Genomic DNA, 19866 nt, shown 5'->3' with positions numbered 1-19866 from the left:
GATGTATATTGTGTCACTGTTTCACTGCGCAGTATGTGTTTTTCTTTCATACCTACGGGTGTAATACTGGCTGGTCTAGGCAATATACGCCTGAGGCTACCCATGCAATAAAGCCTCGTGACGTCACGGCGTCAACAAAATTTCTATTTCCTACGGCGTCAACAAAATTTCTATTTCCTTGGTAAAATTTTAACATTGTTTTCACAAACTAGACTGGTTTTACTATAAAAGATGCAAACAACGGAATTTTTGTTGAAAATATCACGTAATTTTTTATGTATAAAAATTGACTTTCAGCCGTGGATTTCTTCGAATTTATTTCAAAATGGTGGGATATTATAGTTGTAAAATTGCAATAAGACGTCGAGGTATGAAAGAAAAATACTCTTTTATAAGTGGATATGAAGGATAGGGATATTCTACCCTCGGGATCACAAAATGTTGCAAAACCCTCGGTAAGCCTCGGGTTTTACTACATTTTGTGACCCTCGGGTAGATTCTCCCTATCCTTCATAGCCACATATGAAAGAGTCTTATAGTATTAACTGTACAGCTGATGTTAATGAAGCAGTTATGAAAACTTTACAAACAACACTTTTTCTATATAATATGACATATACTTTTCTGCAGGAGAGGTTGAGGAGAAGAAGACAAAATTTTCAATATAAAATCATTGAATTTTTTTTATTACAATTGTAAAAACATTTTCTTAACATCAAAACGATTTCACTTTAAAGGTAAATGTATTGTGTAAGAAAATAAAGGTAATCTATTTCCGCACAATGGAACTTCACATATGGTCAAATTTGATACAGTACATCGCTCACGTCACGTACATAATTATAAAACATGGTAGAGCAATTATCCTATTTGATAGATCTTCAATAAAACTTCAACATTAATAAAATCAAATGGTTAAGTATGTATACCGCAACAAATTGTCATATAAATTCATAAACATAATGTCAAATATCAAATAAATAAAACACAAAAACACAAATTAAGGTACATTGTATTAGATAGAGGAAAACGTATTTGTAATAACATGTAAATGTTGGTAGAATATGGCAATATTTAACATATAAACACATTAAGATATAAAATGAAAGAAGAAATGTAACATTAAATAATCAATGCACTTTGCATTTAAGAGGAAAAGGTTTATACCATATAAAAACGGATAATGGAAAATCTGTAAAATAAACGTAAGAAATAAATGAAAAGAAATGTGTGTAGTATATAAGAACCTGGAAGGATATTGGCTCTCGCTATGATCTATGTCGGTCAAAGGAAATAATGATTTTTCTCTGCTTTTCCCTTTCTCTTCCTGTGAAGCGTTTGATACATGTATATAAGAAGTGGCAAAAACTTCAATTATTAAAGTCCAAAACTATCAACTGATGACTTGATTTCTAATCCCAAATTGTGATATGCATTACTACTGAATACTGCACCTGAAATTATTTTGAAGAAATTAACTTCAGAACCTTCCAAGAAATAGAGATATGAAGTTTGAGAAAATTTCCGTCAGTACTTTCTGAGAAAAACCGATAATAACTCCAAGACGGCTGCCTGTCGGCTATCTTGTTTTGGGATCGGTCCCAAAATTCAAATTCATAACAAGGCACCAAACGGAACCTTCAAGTGAAATTTGAACAAAGTCCTCTCGTATATTGTGAGAGATATTGATAACAAGAATTGTTTAAGGATGGAGGAAGGGGCGGACGAAAGGCGATTTGATAAAGGTAGGCAAAATAAAATAATGAAATGCAACACAACTAGAGACTCATATGTCCCAATGATTATTTGAGAAATATTGCAGACAAATTGTCATTTCCTTGAACCCCAGATCGGCCAACTGCAGTCAGTCAATGTACATTGTATGTGTACGTATATTGCTAATATTTTGTGCTCATTTGTTATACAATTATCAAACAGCAGAAGTTACTGTTACATTTCTTTTTACTAATTTGAACAAAGTAATCCTTTCCAATGTTCTTGCAAAACATATACGATACCGCCTTATTTGTTCTGACACTTGACTTCGCGTTGTCGTGAGTAACTGCTATTGACGGTGATGTTTAATTTGTATCCGAAACGACTTTTGCGGCTGTTTATTTTCCCTAATTCTCGTTGGCCACAAAATACGCGAAAATATGTTATTTTATAGTAAATCATTGTTTAAGTCATACTCACATGTCAGTATACGTTTTCTTCTCTTTATGAAATAAATGAGACAATTATTCGCTCGAAATAATATACATCATGTACATGTATATCCGAACCCATCCATTTGTTCTCTCCCCAAGACCAGGATAGACGAAAGTCAAAACTAGTGGCATTAGTAGGGGACTCCTGAACTCCGAATAGTAGTCTTTTTGTCCTAGTATAATTTCAGAATGAATACTTCACTCAAATACGATAGATACGATACTATTTAAACAACCCACTATCCGATAATCTCTGAAATACACAACATTTGTGATTGATGTATTCGTATAACATAATGATTGGATTTTAACAATGGAATGTTCGTTATTGAACATACAATATTCTGTATGCCAAATAAGCGTGAAAAATATTATGAGAACAACAAATGCATGATCAAAGGCGTCATGAAAAGGATATCTTTGCGTTGTGAGTGGTCTCCCACCATTAACATAACAGTTAGCGGTCTCCCAACCACTAACATAACCCTTAAATTAACAACTCCATCTCTTTTCGACTCACTAACAAGGACGACAGACTTTCATCTAGGACTGGTAGTCGTAGTACTGGTTGCGTAAATCCAGGTCTGTCGTCTGACGTTTCATGGCCACGCTCAGCTTTTGAACGCTTGACGCACCATCATATCGGGAACGTGACTGCTTCATCATCTTATTGTACATACTCGATGAAACGTCTGAGCCTTTTGCTGTGTTCTGGTACTGAAAAACAGCCAAGTCAAATCCGTTCATGATATACAATAAGTATCCAGCTGCCTCGATGACAAATGACTTTTACTAAGCTATGGAGTTACGCAATTAATGGAGGACATTAAAACAAATCCAACAGAGTCACTAAGTTCTTATGTAGGGCACTAAAACAAATCCAACAGAGTCACTAAGTTCTTATGAAGGGCACTAAAACAAAACCAACAGAGTCACTAAGTTCTTATGGAGGGCACTAAAACAACTCAAACAAGAGAAACTTAATTTTGCTGGAGACTTTGATTAATGTGGAGACAATGAGAAAATCTAAAACAAGCGTTTTTGGTCTAAATCTATTGAAGGGACGCTAAAACAACCATCGTTGGACTACTCCTGTACATCTCATGGAAGGACAATGAATCAGTCATGGACAAATTTGTCATGGAACACCAAAACAACTTGAAAGGACCGAAAATAACTCTACTTGATCATGAGCTACAAAATTCTAATGAAGAGACAATAAAACAGAGCTCACTTAACTATTGATTTATTATGGAGGGAAACGTAAATACTAAATGACAAAATCCTTATGTTTGAACACTAAAGATGTTACAAAGCTAGGCTAAGACTTACTGAGGCACTCAGGCGTTTGTTCAGGTCCTCATGGAGCTCGGCACATTCTGTCCTGAAGTTATAACATTCCTCCTTCTGTTCAGCGGTGTTACAGGCATTATCGAACATTCGGTTCACAGAGGTTCTGTTCAAAAAATACGTTCAAGATTTAACAGTTTGTTCACAGAGGTTCTGTTCAAAAATACGGTGAATAGGATTATCATTCTGTTCACAAGGGTTTTGTTCAAAATACGTTCATGATTTAACATTTTGTTCACAGAGGTTCTGTTCGAAAATAAGTTCATGATTAATCTTTCTGTTCACAAATACGTTCATGATTTATCTTTCTTTTCAAAAATACGTTCATGATCTAGTAGTTTTAAGACTTAATTACATTGTATTGGTTAAGTGGTAACTGATGATTTCAATCTTCTTTTCTAATTCAAGATGGCTGCCTGCTTCTGTTTGGCGGGAACTTACAAAGAATTAATCTTCCTTAATCAGTCATTGCAATTCACCTACTAGTGTGTAGTAGTAATGGTAACTCTTGCAAAATGATTTCTGAGGTAAAATTACTTAAATAAAATACTTAATGACTTCTTAGCAAGAATTTAAGTAATTGCCTCTATTTCTCCTATCTTGCCCTGTCCTTATAATTCATTGGACAGAAGAAGGGGTGCATAGAATCAGGGTTTATGCATTATCTATTTTTCCTTTCACCCAAGGAACCAGTTAAAATTCATTTAATAGTTTATGAGAAGTAGTGATTTGAATTATATGTTGATGTAAGACAGAAATATAAATGACACCAGATGAAGAATACAGAATTACTGCACCATTCCACATATAGTCATAGATATAGAACCAGATATGACCTACAGGCACATGCAAAATCCTCCAAAAATATTTTTATCAGCAAATAAATTTTTCATGTCGTCAAGATTATGGCAATATTTTTAACTGACATCAATTTTAATTGATCAATTATGACACATGAGGTATCAAAGTAACAGTTGTAATATTTCTAAATATGTGACATTCATCACCTCAGTCACCCCTGAAAATCAATAATGAACTGTTCTAGCCTTTGTAGCAGAGGAACTCAAAGGTGTTTCATAGGTGTGTTGAATTCGAGGATTTCAGAAAAACAGTGAATACAGCAAATAAATTTTCCGTTGATCCTAATGGGTTTTTTTTTACCCACATTTTAACTTCTTTCATTTTCAAATATCTATATATAGACGTTTGCTGAAATATTGTAGCTCAAAAGACTTTAAGACAGAAAATGGTGTCGTCTTTAGAGCTACAATTGGTGCCTATTATTGCTAATGGAGCAAAGTAATGATTATGCAAACCATTATAAAACGTTTGTTTGCATTTTATCGTACTTGTTCTATATCGCCAACCTACTAGGCAATAAAACTGAACCACATAAAATATCAAATTCTCATCGAGGCATAATTTTTTTTTATACATAATCTTTCTGAAGGGTATTTATACGACAAGTCCACAAATTATGAATTTGAAGTCTTGTGAGCGGTACGGTAGATATTAAGAATGGTAGTTATGGTTTTTTTTGGACAAAAGTAATATGTAAATGCATGTGTACGCATGAAATACTTGGAAACCTACAAAAAAGTATAGAAAACTGTTCCCAAGTAATTTTAGGAGGCAGTGCTCCACTACGACACATAGGGACCAATTCGTACCTGGCCGAAAGGTATAGTAGGCCGGGTTCATATATATTCGTTCTAATATAGACGTCAGCAGATCTACAAAATTAATGAAGAATGATGAGAGAGACCATATGACATTGGATTAATGCTGAAGACCCAAAGATACTTACAGTTTATCTCTGGCCTGTGACAACTTCCCTTTAGAAGCTAAATCGGCTGTTTTCTGTGCCGTGGCCAGACCGACTACTGCTACATTCATCTCCTGTAAATCACACATACCAGGTTAATGAAATAAGATACTAACTCTTAATTCTTATTGACTTGTACATTATAACTTGTCAAAACTGGCCCCTGTCTAGTTCGGATCCCTGTGTATACTGACATATATGTTTGATATTTTCCCTTTTTTTGTCTAGGTTTGCACTTTGCTTTGCAACAATTTCATCTTATTAAGCACAATTTTTAAATGTCTTGGGCACTTATTGGGTCAAATACAGTATGTAAAATCTGCCCACCCTCTTGATCCTAGTCCAGTCGCCTGTGATATCACAAATCATCACTCACCTTTTCCATCAGAGCTCTATCTTTAGTGACATTCATCGATTTGCTGATCACTCTCATCATTTTTCGTCCATCTTTCAATGTATAAGCCACGCGAACCTTAAAATAAAATAAAAAGTTTCAGGTAAAATCATGTCCACATACATATACATGTAGGTCCGTATCATAAACTTAAGTAGTGACAATTTATCGTTTTTAACAGTTTAAATTAATAGATGCTACACTACTGACGACTCACAGGTTATTTTTATTTATCAAAAACCGGAGCAGGCGAATAAATATTTTTCTTCAGTAACAAAAGTTACTTAACACTATTATTATCTTTGAAAAGTTTGAGCTTCTTTTTTCACTTCAAAATAAAAATGTATTAAAATACTTAATTACATCTCGAAAAAAAACCAAAAAAAACATTGATGATGCTATGCCCTATATGGAATAAGGTACTGATTTGCAGACAACAAAAGTAAAACAAATTATCTAAATATGTATTTTTGTATTAATCACACATCACTATATATAGATGATTAAACATCAATTATTGTCCAAATGATAAATATTGTTTATGGTCTGAATTGGCATGAGAGCATCTTTAAAACAATGTACCTTCATATCCATTGTGATAATATCTTTGTATTTTCCTGAAACATTTGTGGTGGCAAAAATTTACTCCATAACAGGTAAAATTTGTGTACTGACTCGTATTCAATCCTCAAAATTGAATTTTCATTTAATTTTCTTTCATAAGCACAAAATTATTGATTCCAAAAATAAGGAAAAAGAAAATAAATCTACGTTTTACGCTAACATAAACAGATTTCTACTTACCTGGAAGGGGAGGCTATCTACATCTAATTCCTTGGATCGGTTTTTACGTCTGAAAAAGAATGTGACTTCTGTGTCTCGAGTCGCATTTCCCACTTCCTTAACAACATGACTCGTGCCCTGTAAGTAAGACAAACAGTTAGAAATAATGCAACAATAAAAATTTCCTTCATTTTTATTTTAAACGGACTGAATTTGCTTCTTAGAAAACACTGATATCTAGGCTAAGAATCACACTAAAATAAAATTTGAGAAATTGACCTGTTAATTGTTTAATCTTAAATCTTTAGATTTATGCAGACTGAAAAATCTTGTTCTTTTTCTGTATTCATCATTTTTAGCACCAAATGGTCGGGCAAGGATGGCTAAGTTGGTAAAAATAATTGTGTATGTATCCAGTATTATTTCTTATGGGGGTGGTCGACACTGTCTATGGTTATTTACGCAGCCCGCTTTCAAACTTTTATTTACTTTAATGGTAAATGGGAAACTGTTGACAAAAAAAACTTTTGGAGGCCAATGTCTAGTTTTCCATGCCCGACTATTCACTTTAAAAATCTTTCTGAACTGCATATTATGACCAAAAAGGTTAAAAAAAAAGTCTTTTATTAAATCAACACGTGACGCACTTTTACAGTAAACATGTATATGTCTTTTATCCTTTGAGACGCACTATTATGTCATGATTCTCATGTAAAGTTCATGAAATATGGGAAACATTGCTGATGTTAGAGGTATCACATGTTGTAATCAGGGTTATTTCCATGAGATAGGGGAGTTTATAGAACTTCAGCTCTACTCCAGAAAAGGGGTGGGGTACTTATAGGGGGAGGGTTGCTTATTACGGTGAATACTACAATTCCTGACGGGAGTTATCTCACCTTTGGAAAGTCGTCATCATCCACTTCGAGTTCGGGGTGAAGCTGGAAGTCCACACACACGGCTGTAGCCACAATGAAGTTTTGTGAAATCAGACGAAGCTGTCTCATGATCTCCAGTGGATCAAGGACATTGACATCACCGCCAGAAATATTGGCACACGGAGATACGTTTTCGAGTCCCACTGGTTCACCATCGACAGCTAACACTGACACGACTATTCCATTTTCTTTGGCAACGTTTCCAACCTAAAAGTGAAAAAAAAAAAATTTCTTATAGTATATACAGAGATTAACAGGTTAAACAATAACCTAAAAACACATGTATTGATGAATAACAGTGATAAATAGTGCAAAAACAAGTCTTTAATTCCTATCGATGAATCTTGATATATTAATGACATAAAAAATAGTATATTAAATGAAGTTACTTATAATTACATGGATCATGGAATTTGTCCAGCATTTTAACAGATCAATTGTGAGTGACATGGCTTCTTTTTTTCCATGTGGTGCAAAAATTGACCTTGACCTTTGACCCAGTGATGACTTGCCCTTGAATGCCAATAAAAGAATTGAAAATAAAATAGCAAGCAAAAGGAAAGTTAGCTATATACATGTACATCTACCAGTAAAAGGTCAAATAGTACAAAACTCTGTCCAAATAAATCTCTGTCCAAAGATAACATTTAAGAACTATACCAGAGTCAGATATAATAACATAACAAGCTGTTCAGTAGAAAACAATTCCCCTATAAATCTTACCATGGTATAAAAGTCCTTACAACTCGTGTCAGAACCCTGCAGGTAATAATAAGTTGTTCAGCAGAAAATAATTCCACTATAAATCTTACCATGGTATAAAAGTCCTCACAACTCGTGTCAGAACCCTACAGGTAATAATAAGTTATTCAGTAGAAAACAATTCCACTATAAATCTTACCATGGTATAAAAGTCCTTACAACTCGTGTCAGAACCCTACAGGTAATAATAAGTTGTTCAGTAGAAAATAATTCCACTATAAATCTTACCATGGTATAAAAGTCCTCACAACTCGTGTCAGAACCCTACAGGTAATAATAAGTTGTTCAGTAGAAAACAATTCCACTATAAATCTTACCATGGTATAAAAGTCCTTACAACTCGTGTCAGAACCCTACAGGTAATAATAAGTTGTTCAGTAGAAAATAATTCCACTATAAATCTTACCATGGTATAAAAGTCCTTACAACTCGTGTCAGAACCCTACAGGTAATAATAGTTGTTCAGTTAGAAATAATTCCACTATAAATCTTACCATGGTATAAAAGTCCTTACAACTCGTGTCAGAACCCTACAGGTAATAATAAGTTGTTCAGTAGAAAACAATTCCAATATAAATCTTACCATGGTATAAAAGTCCTTACAACTAGTGTCAGAACCCTACAGGTAATAACAAGTTGTTCAGTAGAAAATAATTCCACTATAAGTCTTACCATGGTATAAAAATCCTTACAACTTGTGTCAGAACCCTGCAGGTAATAATAAGTTGTTCAGTAGAAAATAATTCCACTATAAATCTTACCATGGTATAAAAGTCCTTACAACTCGTGTCAGAACCCTACAGGTAATAATAAGTTGTTCAGTAGAAAATAATTCCACTATAAATCTTACCATGGTATAAAAATCCTTACAACTCGTGTCAGAACCCTACAGGTAATACTAAGTTGTTCAGTAGAAAACAATTCCACTATAAATCTTACCATGGTATAAAAGTCCTTACAACCCGTAGAACCTGTCATTTTGCCTACACCACAGTTAGGGGATCCATCAGTACATAATATGACCTCTGACCCCTTGGTTCCCATCACCATGCCAACAGCTGTGGACAACGCCGGACCTAAGGCTGTGGTATCCTTGGTCCGCATGCTTTCAATTTTTGCCGTAATATCACTGAATTGGACAAAAACAAGTATGCATGCAATATGTTATTTTAAAAAGCTTAACTCTGCCAATTTGTTTTTGAAACAGAACGTGAAATTCAGTAGCCATAAAAAATGTTTTCAGTTTAAGTTTAATAGTATAATTTATTCATATGTCACTTACTCATAGCTTTCCCCTAGTGTACGGATGTCCATCTGTTGACCATAGCTTTTACCGTTGTCCACCAAATTGCTAAACGAGTCTCTGATATGGCTGTCGACCTGGACAGGTTCCTGGCTGCCGTCCCCAATGATGGTCACCTCCGTACCAAACTGTATCAGAACCACACGTCGGTCTGGGTTTTCGAGCTTCAGACGCTCAAGTTGTCTGTCGACAGAATCAGACTATTTCAAAATTATGTACAGATGTATATCATCGTTACACAGGGCAAATAAGTAATCATAACTCGGTAGACAAAAAAGATTGTCAAAATTAATTTTCAAGGCAGTCTGCCCCTTCACCAAGACACACCTAAAACAAATATTGTTACTAGCATGGAATATGTTCCTTCATTACCCATGTGTTCTCTGCCTGTCAGGTGTGTGGTCGCTTTATATGAGGTGTGTGTTCGCTTTATATTAGGTGTGTGTTCCCTTTATATGAGGTGTGTGTTCCCTTTATATTAGGTATGTGTCCCCTTTATATTAGTTGTGTGTTCCCTTTATATCAGATGTGTGTTCCTTTTATATCAGGTGCATGTCCCCTTTATATTAGGTATGTGTTCCTTTTATATCAGGTGTGTGTTCCCTTTATATCAGGTACCCCTCTATATTAGGTATGTGTTCCCTTTATATTATGTGTGTGTTCCCTTTATATCAGGTGTGTGTTTCCATTATATTAGGTGTCACTGTGTGTTCCCTTTATATAAGGTGTGTGTTCTATTTATATCAGGTGCATGTCCCCTTTATATTAGGTACATGTATGTGTTCCCTTTATATTATGTGTGTGTTCCCTTTATATCAGGTGCATGTCCCCTTTATATTAGGTGTGTGTTCCTTTTTAATCAGGTGTGTGTTCCCTTTATAGCAGGTGCATGTCCCCTTTATATTAGGTATGTGTTCCTTTTATATCAGGTGTGTGTTTCCTTTATATCAGGTACCCCTCTATATTAGGTATATGTTCCCTTTATATTATGTGTGTGTTCCCTTTATATCAGGTGTGTGTTTCCATTATATTAGGTGTCACTGTGTGTTCCCTTTATATAAGGTGTGTGTTCTATTTATATCAGGTGCATGTCCCCTTTATATTAGGAATGTGTTCCCTTTATATAAGGTGTGTGTTCCCTTTATATCAGGTGCATGTCCCCTTTATATTAGGTATGTGTTCCCTTTATATTATGTGTGTGCTCCCTTTATATCAGGTGTGTGTTTCGTTTATATTTGGTGTCACTGTGTGTTCCCTTTATATTAGGTGTGTGTTCCCTTTATATTAGGTGTGTTCCTTCCTGTAAGCTATATTTTATACCTATGATATTTCTGTGCCCTACCTTTTCAATGCCTCTTTAATTGCAGCTAATCTGGAAACCTGGGTATCAAAGTTTGAGGACCGAGTTCTGGCTTTCTTCCATGCAACTACAAATATAACGTACATCAGATAGACAGATGGTTGGCGAAAAATTTACTATGTGCCACCAGTCATTTAATTTCAAAATGCCTCTAACTTGGCAAGGTAAGCCTTCTGTCTCAGCGTGATACACGTTCTATCATATGTCTCTATAGGCCTCTAAATTACTTTAAGTTAAATGAGCCATAACTTTCATACTTACAAATCAACATGAGCTTTTAATATTTGATTCACCATTAAACAGTTGCCAATATTTTGATAATTATAATACTTATAATTCATAGGTTTAAACTTAAGAAATACATATAAGAGCTGAAAATGATTTTTGGCAGTATTGCCAAAAACGATTGTATTTACATCTACAGTGCATAGTTTATTAGTTGCAACTAATGTTTATAAGGCACCATACATGTTTGTCTGTCCATTTCAATGATTTTCACAGCATTCATCAAACCTGATGGTTTTCAATAGATTATTACTGAAGAAACAAAAACATGTCAAAATATTTGCCCATTTATGGCACATATCACTTGAAAATATCAGAAGCCTGATAGTACATGACTGACCTTGTAGCTCCGGTAGCTTGGCGGTATAGTTCATCGACCCGCTGATGTCAATACAGTAGATAGTGTAACCTTTACTCATGTGCAGTTTTTCTGATTCCGCCGCTTCTGTCTGCTGTCCCGCGTCAGGGTCGACTGGCGCCGGGGCCGACATGATGTAGTCGATAATAGGGTCCGTGGGAATCTCCTCTTTTTTAGTATTTTGTAATATATTTTCCTTCTGGCAAAATTCACTGTGAAATAAAAACAGTAGGAAAAATATTTATATGTATGTCTCACTTTTAAGTACTAGACCTTAATTAGGTTTCACTTCTGTCTTAATCATATAACATAACTATTCTTATGTTTCACATATCCATTTAAACGATATCTATTTGCCTGTTCACATGTATGTGGGGGGTCAAATGGAGGTGCAAAATGCCATCTCCGCCTATTTGAATACACATGTACTCCGGTTATTTGAATATTATCTTCTGGAAAATGACTTATTCAAATAAGCTGAATCCTCTGTAGTTTGGTTTAAATCCACTTTGAGCATTAGGAAAAGAAGGGATTGAAAGTGAAAATATTAAATAAAGTGTACATAACACAACAGACATGCAAGAACAAATACTGTAAATATTTATGTTCTGAACAATTTCCTTTGACACTTAATGAATGATTTTGTTTCCATGTCACACTTATCAGTTGAAAGACTGTCTTTACAGCTACATTGTGTTAAATGGTCTTTCCGTTACTGAAACATAAAAAATTACTACATTATAACAGCATAAAATCGTTGAAAGCATGTTCTTTATAAACATGTCTTACTATATGACCAGTTATTTTTGTGTGTCAAAATTTTCGTGATATAAAATCAAACAGTTTTTTTTATAAACCTATTCTTCATATTTCACAAATCAAAATTTTGTGATCATGTCGACGACCTGGGAAATTGCGAAAATACCTTCCACACAAAACTAACTGGCAGCTATATAGTTATGATGAATGCGTAAAGATTACAAAATGTAGACACAAAAGAATTGCTAATTGTGCCACATGAAAATTACCAGGTCCATTTGAGGTTCTCCTCCTCCTGTACTGGGTTAGAGATGTTGGACAGCACCGCCTCGCAGTCACACTTGACCGGGTCGCCAGTGGCCATGGCCAGCGGATCGTCCAGCGTTTTGAGGGACACAAGGACTACATTACTCGTCGCTTTTTCACACTTCTTAGGCTTCTTGGGTTTAGCAGGGGCAGGAGAGGTTTGTGCAGGTGGTACTCGACTGGGAGGAGCAGACGTCACTCTCTGCTTTGCAGGAGCACTCTTTGATTTGAAGCTTAGCATTCGCTTCATTTGAGAGAAAATCCCCGAGTCTTCTTTACTTTTTTTGGCATCACCTTGTTCGTCACCAGACAAAGCTGCTGTTGGTTGTTGTTGTTGCTGTTGTTGTTGTGCTTGTTGTGAATTTTTATCTACAGAAATAAAGTTAGACACAACAATTGTAAATGATTGTTCCGATATAGGTCTTAGCTCGCAGCCATCTGAAACAAGATAACATGATTAACAGACAACTTGCAATTGAGAAAATGTAGCAGCAGCTGCCAAGTTCTATGGCCATGAACTGAACCGACATTATTCAATGTCAGCTTCTGGCTGAAGCAGTTGTATTGTTTTGAGAAACCATCAATATCTCTGAGCCTAGAGGCCCAGAGGGCCTGTATCGCTCAATTGGTTTGTAATGCCATGTTATGTTCTGAATACAGGTTCATTGTTTCTTTTCTGAAGGAATTTGAATATATACCTCTAATTCCCCTATTGGGATTTCTGTCCCAAGGGGGTCAGAGCCGAAATCTATAAAAGTTCTGTTCCCCTTCCCCCAAGGATGTTTGTGGCCAAATTTGGTTAAAATCCATGCAAAACTCTAGGACAAGTAGCGATATATAGGATTTACCTCTTATTCCCCTATTTGGCCCCGCCCCTCCTGCCCCCGGGAGGTCAGAGCCAAAATGTATACAAGTTCTGTTCCCCTTCCCCCAAGGATGTTTGTGGCCAAATTTGGTTACAATCCATACAGAACTCTAGGACAAGTAGCGATTTATAGGATTTACCTCTATTTCCCCTATTGTGCCCTGCCCCTCCTGTCCCAAGGGGTCAGAGCCAAAAGTAATATAAGTTTTGTTCCCTTTCTCTCAAGGATATTTGTGGCCAAATTTGGATACAATCCATACAGAACTCTTGGACAAATAGCAATTTATAGGATTTACCTCTATTTCCCCTATTGGGCCTTGCCCCTCCTTCCCCCGGGGGTCCAGATCCAAAATTTATACAAGTTCTGTTCCCCTTCACCCAAGGATGTTTGTGGTCAAATTTGGTTACAATCCATACAGAACTCTAGGACAAGTAGAGATGTTTAGAATTTACCTCTATTTCCCCTATTGGGTCCCTCCCCTCCTGCCCCCAGGGGTAGAGCCAAAATTTATACAAGTTCTGTACCCCTTCTCTCAAGGATGTTTATGGCCAAATTTGGTTACAATCCATGCAGAACTCTGTGACAAGTAGCAATTTTAAAGAAATGTTGACGGACGGACGGATAACGGGCGCCGTGCCATCACAAAAGCTCACCAGCCCTTCGAGCCAGGTGAGCTAAAAATGGTTTTACATATATCTATCCAACACATTATCAGACTTACCAGGTTTAGATTTCTTTTGTTTGTTCCTTAGGCCCGGGATTTGAACATATTTTCTGTATGAGTCCTCGATAGTTGGATCATAATCATCCACAAAAGTATTACTGATATATCTCACCGTTACTGCTGATTTTCCTACCGCTCCACTTCCAAGAATGACCACCTATAACAAACTAAAACTATTACCCAATGGCTGTAACTAATTCCCCCTGCTGACCATAGCAACTGAACCAAGATGACGGCTACAAAACCGAAAATTTTTAGCAGAGAGTTAATATTATGAATTTTGTAAACCAATTTATATTTGCCATTTTAGAAAACAGGACAATAGTACGTGTTGTATTTATCACACAAAAACAACAACATGCTCATCAATACACAAATTCTGCTCATTGATTTTCATTATGCTTTTTCATTTGGTTTCCATGGCAACTAAATGACATTTGCCTGTTTCAGAAACTACAACCACACACAAAAATGTTCACTGACTATGAATAGGAAATCAAGAGATTTATAATGCAATCGAACCAAATGCAAGTGGCTCTTTCAAGTTATCACTTGATTCTTAAAATTTGTGTTTGTCATTATTGGCCAAGTCAAGTTTATTAATCTTTCAAAGTTCAAAGGTGAAATAATTTGGCACACACAAAATTTATTATAATACACAATGCATTCTACTACTATAATTAGGCCATTATAATGAAGGTACAATATACCTTGTATGAGGATTGAAGTGCAGGAATTTCCATGACCAGTGATTGGAACACCTCTGTGATGTTAGTTCCCTCTTTGGCCGACGTCTCCAGGAATGGGATACCTAATTTCTGTGCCAGCGCTTTGCCTTCGTCATGTGTAACGACACGTGTTGCATCTAAGTCTAATTTATTTCCACACAGAACCTGGATATAATAAAAGGTCTATGTTATTGACAACCAAGTCCTTATTTCCTTTCATAAGGGTCAAGGTCACTTTGATGTTTTAACAGTTACTGTATTTGAATCTAAATGATAATGTATATATTGGAAAAGTAATTCACCAAAAATTTGGTATCTTTTGAAAAAAGAAGTCATATACACAGAAAAGATATGCTGAATGATAGACAATTGAAGCAATATTATATTAATCAATTTGGTTGCACATTACATAACAATCTTTTGTATTTTGACTCACTGCTGGAACATGGTTATCTCCCTTAATTCTGAGCATCATGTCATATATGGCTTCTGCCTCGTCAAAGCTTGACCGGTCCACTATACTATACACCAGCAGGAATGCATCTCCAGAGCGAGTGTACTGGTCTCTCATAGCGGAATATTCCTCTTGACCAGCTGTGTCCAGGATGTCCAGCAAGCAGGACTGACCAATGAAACAAGAATAACAATATCAATTTAAAAATATTACTACAAATGATCCTACATGGTCTCTGCAGTACAAACTCTATATGCTTTTACCATTGGTCAAATGAAAGACTTTTCATGTTTCATAAACTGTATACAAATGTACCACTGTGCCTTTTTAATTCCAAGTTGTTGTTGATCCTGTTGAGTAATTAGTAGTAATTATCTGTACTTACATCATCTTTATTGTCACCAGTCTGTGGTACTGTCGGTACAAGTTGTTATTAATCCTGTTCAGTAATTCATAGTAATTAGCTGTACTTATATCATCTTTACTGTCACCAGTCTGTGGTACTGTCGGTACAAGTTGTTATTAATCCTGTTCAGTAATTAGAAGTAATTAGCTGTACTTACATCATCTTTACTGTCACCAGTCTGTGGTACTGTAGGTACAAATTGTTATTAATCCTGTTCAGTAATTAGTGGTAATTAGCTGTACTTACGTCATCTTTACTGTCAACAGTCTGTGGTACTGTTGTTAACAAGTTGTTATTAATCCTGTTCAGTAATTAGTAGTAATTAGCTGTACTTACATCATCTTTACTGTCACCAGTCTGTGGTACTGTCGGTACAAGTTGTTATTAATCCTGTTCAGTAATTAGTAGTAATTAGCTGTACTTACATCATCTTTATTGTCACCAGTCTGTGGTACTGTCGGTACAAGTTGTTATTAATCCTGTTCAGTAATTAGTAGTAATTAGCTGTACTTACATCATCTTTACTGTCACCAGTCTGTGGTACTGTCGGTACAAGTTGTTATTAATCCTGTTCAGTAATTAGTAGTAATTAGCTGAACTTACACATCTTTACTGTCACCAGTCTGTGGTACTGTCGGTACAAGTTGTTATTAATCCTGTTCAGTAATTAGTAGTAATTAGCTGAACTTACACATCTTTACTGTCACCAGTCTGTGGTACTGTCGGTACAAGTTGTTATTAATCCTGTTCAGTAATTAGTAGTAATTAGCTGTACTTACATCATCTTTACTGTCACCAGTCTGTGGTACTGTCGGTACAAGTTGTTATTAATCCTGTTCAGTAATTAGAAGTAATTAGCTGTACTTACATCATCTTTATTGTCACCAGTCTGTGGTACTGTCGGTACAAGTTGTTATTAATCCTGTTCAGTAATTAGTAGTAATTAGCTGTACTTACATCATCTTTACTGTCACCAGTCTGTGGTACTGTCGGTACAAGTTGTTATTAATCCTGTTCAGTAATTAGTAGTAATTAGCTGTACTTACATCATCTTTATTGTCACCAGTCTGTGGTACTGTCGGTACAAGTTGTTATTAATCCTGTTCAGTAATTAGTAGTAATTAGCTGTACTTACATCATCTTTATTGTCACCAGTCTGTGGTACTGTCGGTACAAGTTGTTATTGACCCTGTTGAGTAATTAGTAGTAATTATCTGTACTTACGTCATCTTTACTGTCACCAGTCTGTGGTACTGTCAGTACAAATTGTTATTAATCCTGTTCAGTAATTCATAGTAATTAGCTGTACTTACATCATCTTCATTGTCACCAGTCTGTGGTACTCTCGGTACAAGTTGTTATTAATCCTGTTCAGTAATTAGTATTAATTAGCTGTACTTACATCATCTTTATTGTCACCAGTCTGTGGTACTGTCGGTACAAGTTGTTGTTGATCCTGTTCAGTTACCATCTCCACATCCTCCTCCCCTCCACCACCAACGTACACCAGGTTTCCCCCAAACTCCATTATCCTCAATATTTAGTGGCAACAGTAGTACCTGTCAGGTAGAAAACTAGTGGATTAACAAACTGAATGGGTAAACAAACATAATGGTTAACAAAACTAACGAGTTTTCAAAATTAATGGATTAACAAAACTAAAGGGTTAACAAAACTAATGGGTTAACAAAACTAAAGGGTTAACAAAACTAATGGGTTAACAAAACTAACGGGTTTTCAAAATTAATGGATTAACAAAACTAAAGGGTTAACAAAATTAAAGGGTTAACAAAACTAAAGGGACAAAACTAAAGGGTTAACAAAACTAATGGGTTAACAAAACTAAAGGGTTAACAAAATTAAAGGGTTAACAAAACTAAAGGGTTAACAAAACTAATGGGTTAACAAAACTAATGGGTTAACAAAACTAAAGGGTTAACAAAACTAATGGGTTAACAAAACTAACGGGTTTTCAAAATTAATGGATTAACAAAACTAAAGGGTTAACAAAATTAAAGGGTTAACAAAACTAAAGGGTTAACAAAACTAAAGGGTTAACAAAACTAATGGGTTAACAAAACTAAAGGGTTAACAAAACTAAAGGGTTAACAAAACTAAAGGGTTAACAAAATTAAAGGGTAAACAAAACTAAAGGGTTAACAAAACTAAAGGGTTAACAAAACTAAAGGGTTAACAAAACTAATGGGTTAACAAAACTAAAGGGTTAACAAAACTAAAGGGTTAATAGAATTAATGGAATACAAATCTAATGGGCTGACAAAACTAATGGGTTTACCATATTAATAGGTTAATAAAACTAATAATGGAATAAAAAACAAATGAATTAACAGAACTAATTGGTTACCAAAACTTATGGTTTAACAAAAATAATGGCATACAAAACTTATGGGTTAATAAAACTAATAGGTAAACAAAACTAAGGGGTTTAAACAAAACTAAGGGGTTTCCAAAGCTAATAGGTAAACAAAACTAATGGTTTAATAAAATTAATGGAATACAAAACTTATGGGTTAAGAAAACTAATGTACCAGCTAGTGTATGAAATATTGAACACCATGCATGCAGGCTTAAATCTGTTACTCTGGACTTAATTTTTTTTAGTTGGTTCTTCGCTCTACCAACTCAGAGCCAAAGAACAATTCCCTGTAGAGCGAAACTAGATGGCAACCGTATCAATTTTACAATTAGGGTTAAAACCTGCTACAATTAAAAATATTGCACTTATGGACACAAAAATGTATATAATAATGACAAGAGGTCATGGTGGCTGAATAGTTCAGATGTCTCAACATATTACTACGTACAACCCTCCATCTCTGGGTTGCGAGTTTGAATCCCATGTGGGGCAGTTGCCTGACTGTTGGTCAGTGTTTTTTCTTCCGGTACTTTTGCGTTCCTCCAGCAATTACAAACCTGGCATATGTCCTTAAAATGACCCTGGCTATAAGTAAGACGTTAAATCAACTCAAGGACGTATATGAGAAGGGCAGGTCACACTGGGTTTTGGGGAAGTACGTGTATACAGCGTAAGAGCTTTTGTGTTTGTGCACTGACCGAGATGTTGGGCGACAACTGATCTTCCTTTGACATCCGCCAGCGCAGCCTTGTTTCTTGCGGGTGTGAGGGTTACCGTCTTACTTTCTAAAGCGTGCTGTCATTTCATGAGCTGTCGTATTTTTAGCGAAAATTCAAAACTTTTTTTCTAAAACTTCCATCCTTAAAGCAAGTACTAAACATTGTGAAATTTAATAAACTTTACATAGGTGTTTCGTTTGACTCAATAAGACAAGTATTTGTTGAGAAAAAAGGTTTTTGGTAGTGTAAAGAGACAGTGACGAATCCTTCTCACTCATAAATCCTTGCATTAAACTAGTAAAACCAGAGAAATACTTGCATGTCTACCAGTTTATGTACACTAGCTGTATACAGTGGTCATCATGCATTTGAGTATGTGACATGTGTATATGTTAAATGTATGTGCTTGACATCAGCAAAAATGTAAGAAATAGACTGGACAGCTTCGTAATGTTGGGTAGAAGACCCGGAAGATTAACTTTAGGCACAACGTTTGATGTCATGTACATGTAGCTGCAAGCATAATTCCTCTTCTCTTTCTTACCTATTCCTCTGTTCCTATAACCCATTCGCAGACAATTTTAGTTTGGCATTATGAGATTTTTTTCATATTTCATCAATGAAACAATACTGTATAGTTAAATAATTGTTTCTATCAGAATAAATCCTTACCTTCAGCTGTCACTGTGGTGCAATCTAATGTCTCAAGTTGTTTACGGAAATACCGAAAGAGAACCCTATAGCTATATACCCGCCTGTCATTTCTAAAAATAAACAACACACCGACTAAAAATAACGAACATTTTGATTGGTTAGTTTATGCTGTCAGAGCTTATTTTTAGAACATCCGGTTGGCTGAAATGCAATCGAAAACCCCGGCCTGTCCACAACATTTTCTCCATCCTTGTTAAAGACATGTTCATGCACTTATAACTCTCTATTAGTGGCTTAATGTAAAG

General features: G+C 35.5%; 1 protein-coding gene across 3 annotated transcripts; it reads right to left on the bottom strand.

Moving 5' to 3' along the window:
• Positions 1–665: 665 nt before the first annotated feature.
• LOC138317358 (circularly permutated Ras protein 1-like) lies at positions 666–19694 on the bottom strand. Of its 3 annotated transcripts, XM_069258966.1 has the most exons (17): positions 19580–19694; positions 17214–17370; positions 15388–15573; positions 14934–15116; positions 14221–14380; positions 12597–13002; positions 11551–11780; positions 10908–10992; positions 9545–9748; positions 9202–9391; positions 7900–8013; positions 7462–7707; positions 6584–6700; positions 5762–5857; positions 5368–5459; positions 3543–3666; positions 666–2927 (listed from the first exon to the last, which is right to left on the bottom strand). In XM_069258966.1, the coding sequence occupies exons 2-17, from the start codon at positions 17337–17339 to the stop codon at positions 2754–2756; spliced, it is 2733 nt and encodes a 910-aa protein (XP_069115067.1). In that variant the 5' UTR covers positions 17340–17370; positions 19580–19694; the 3' UTR covers positions 666–2753. The 3 variants fall into 3 exon arrangements, with proteins under 3 accessions (XP_069115067.1, XP_069115068.1, XP_069115069.1); XM_069258967.1 differs by lacking the exon at positions 7900–8013; XM_069258968.1 differs by lacking the exons at positions 17214–17370; positions 19580–19694 and adding an exon at positions 15791–15871.
• Between the last annotated feature and the right edge of the window lie 172 nt (positions 19695–19866).

This window comes from Argopecten irradians, chromosome 3 (assembly GCF_041381155.1).
Source record: "Argopecten irradians isolate NY chromosome 3, Ai_NY, whole genome shotgun sequence".
Taxonomy (NCBI): domain Eukaryota; kingdom Metazoa; phylum Mollusca; class Bivalvia; order Pectinida; family Pectinidae; genus Argopecten; species Argopecten irradians.
The sequence above is the reverse complement of the archived record's forward strand: the minus strand, read 5'-3'. Positions and strand labels throughout refer to the sequence as shown.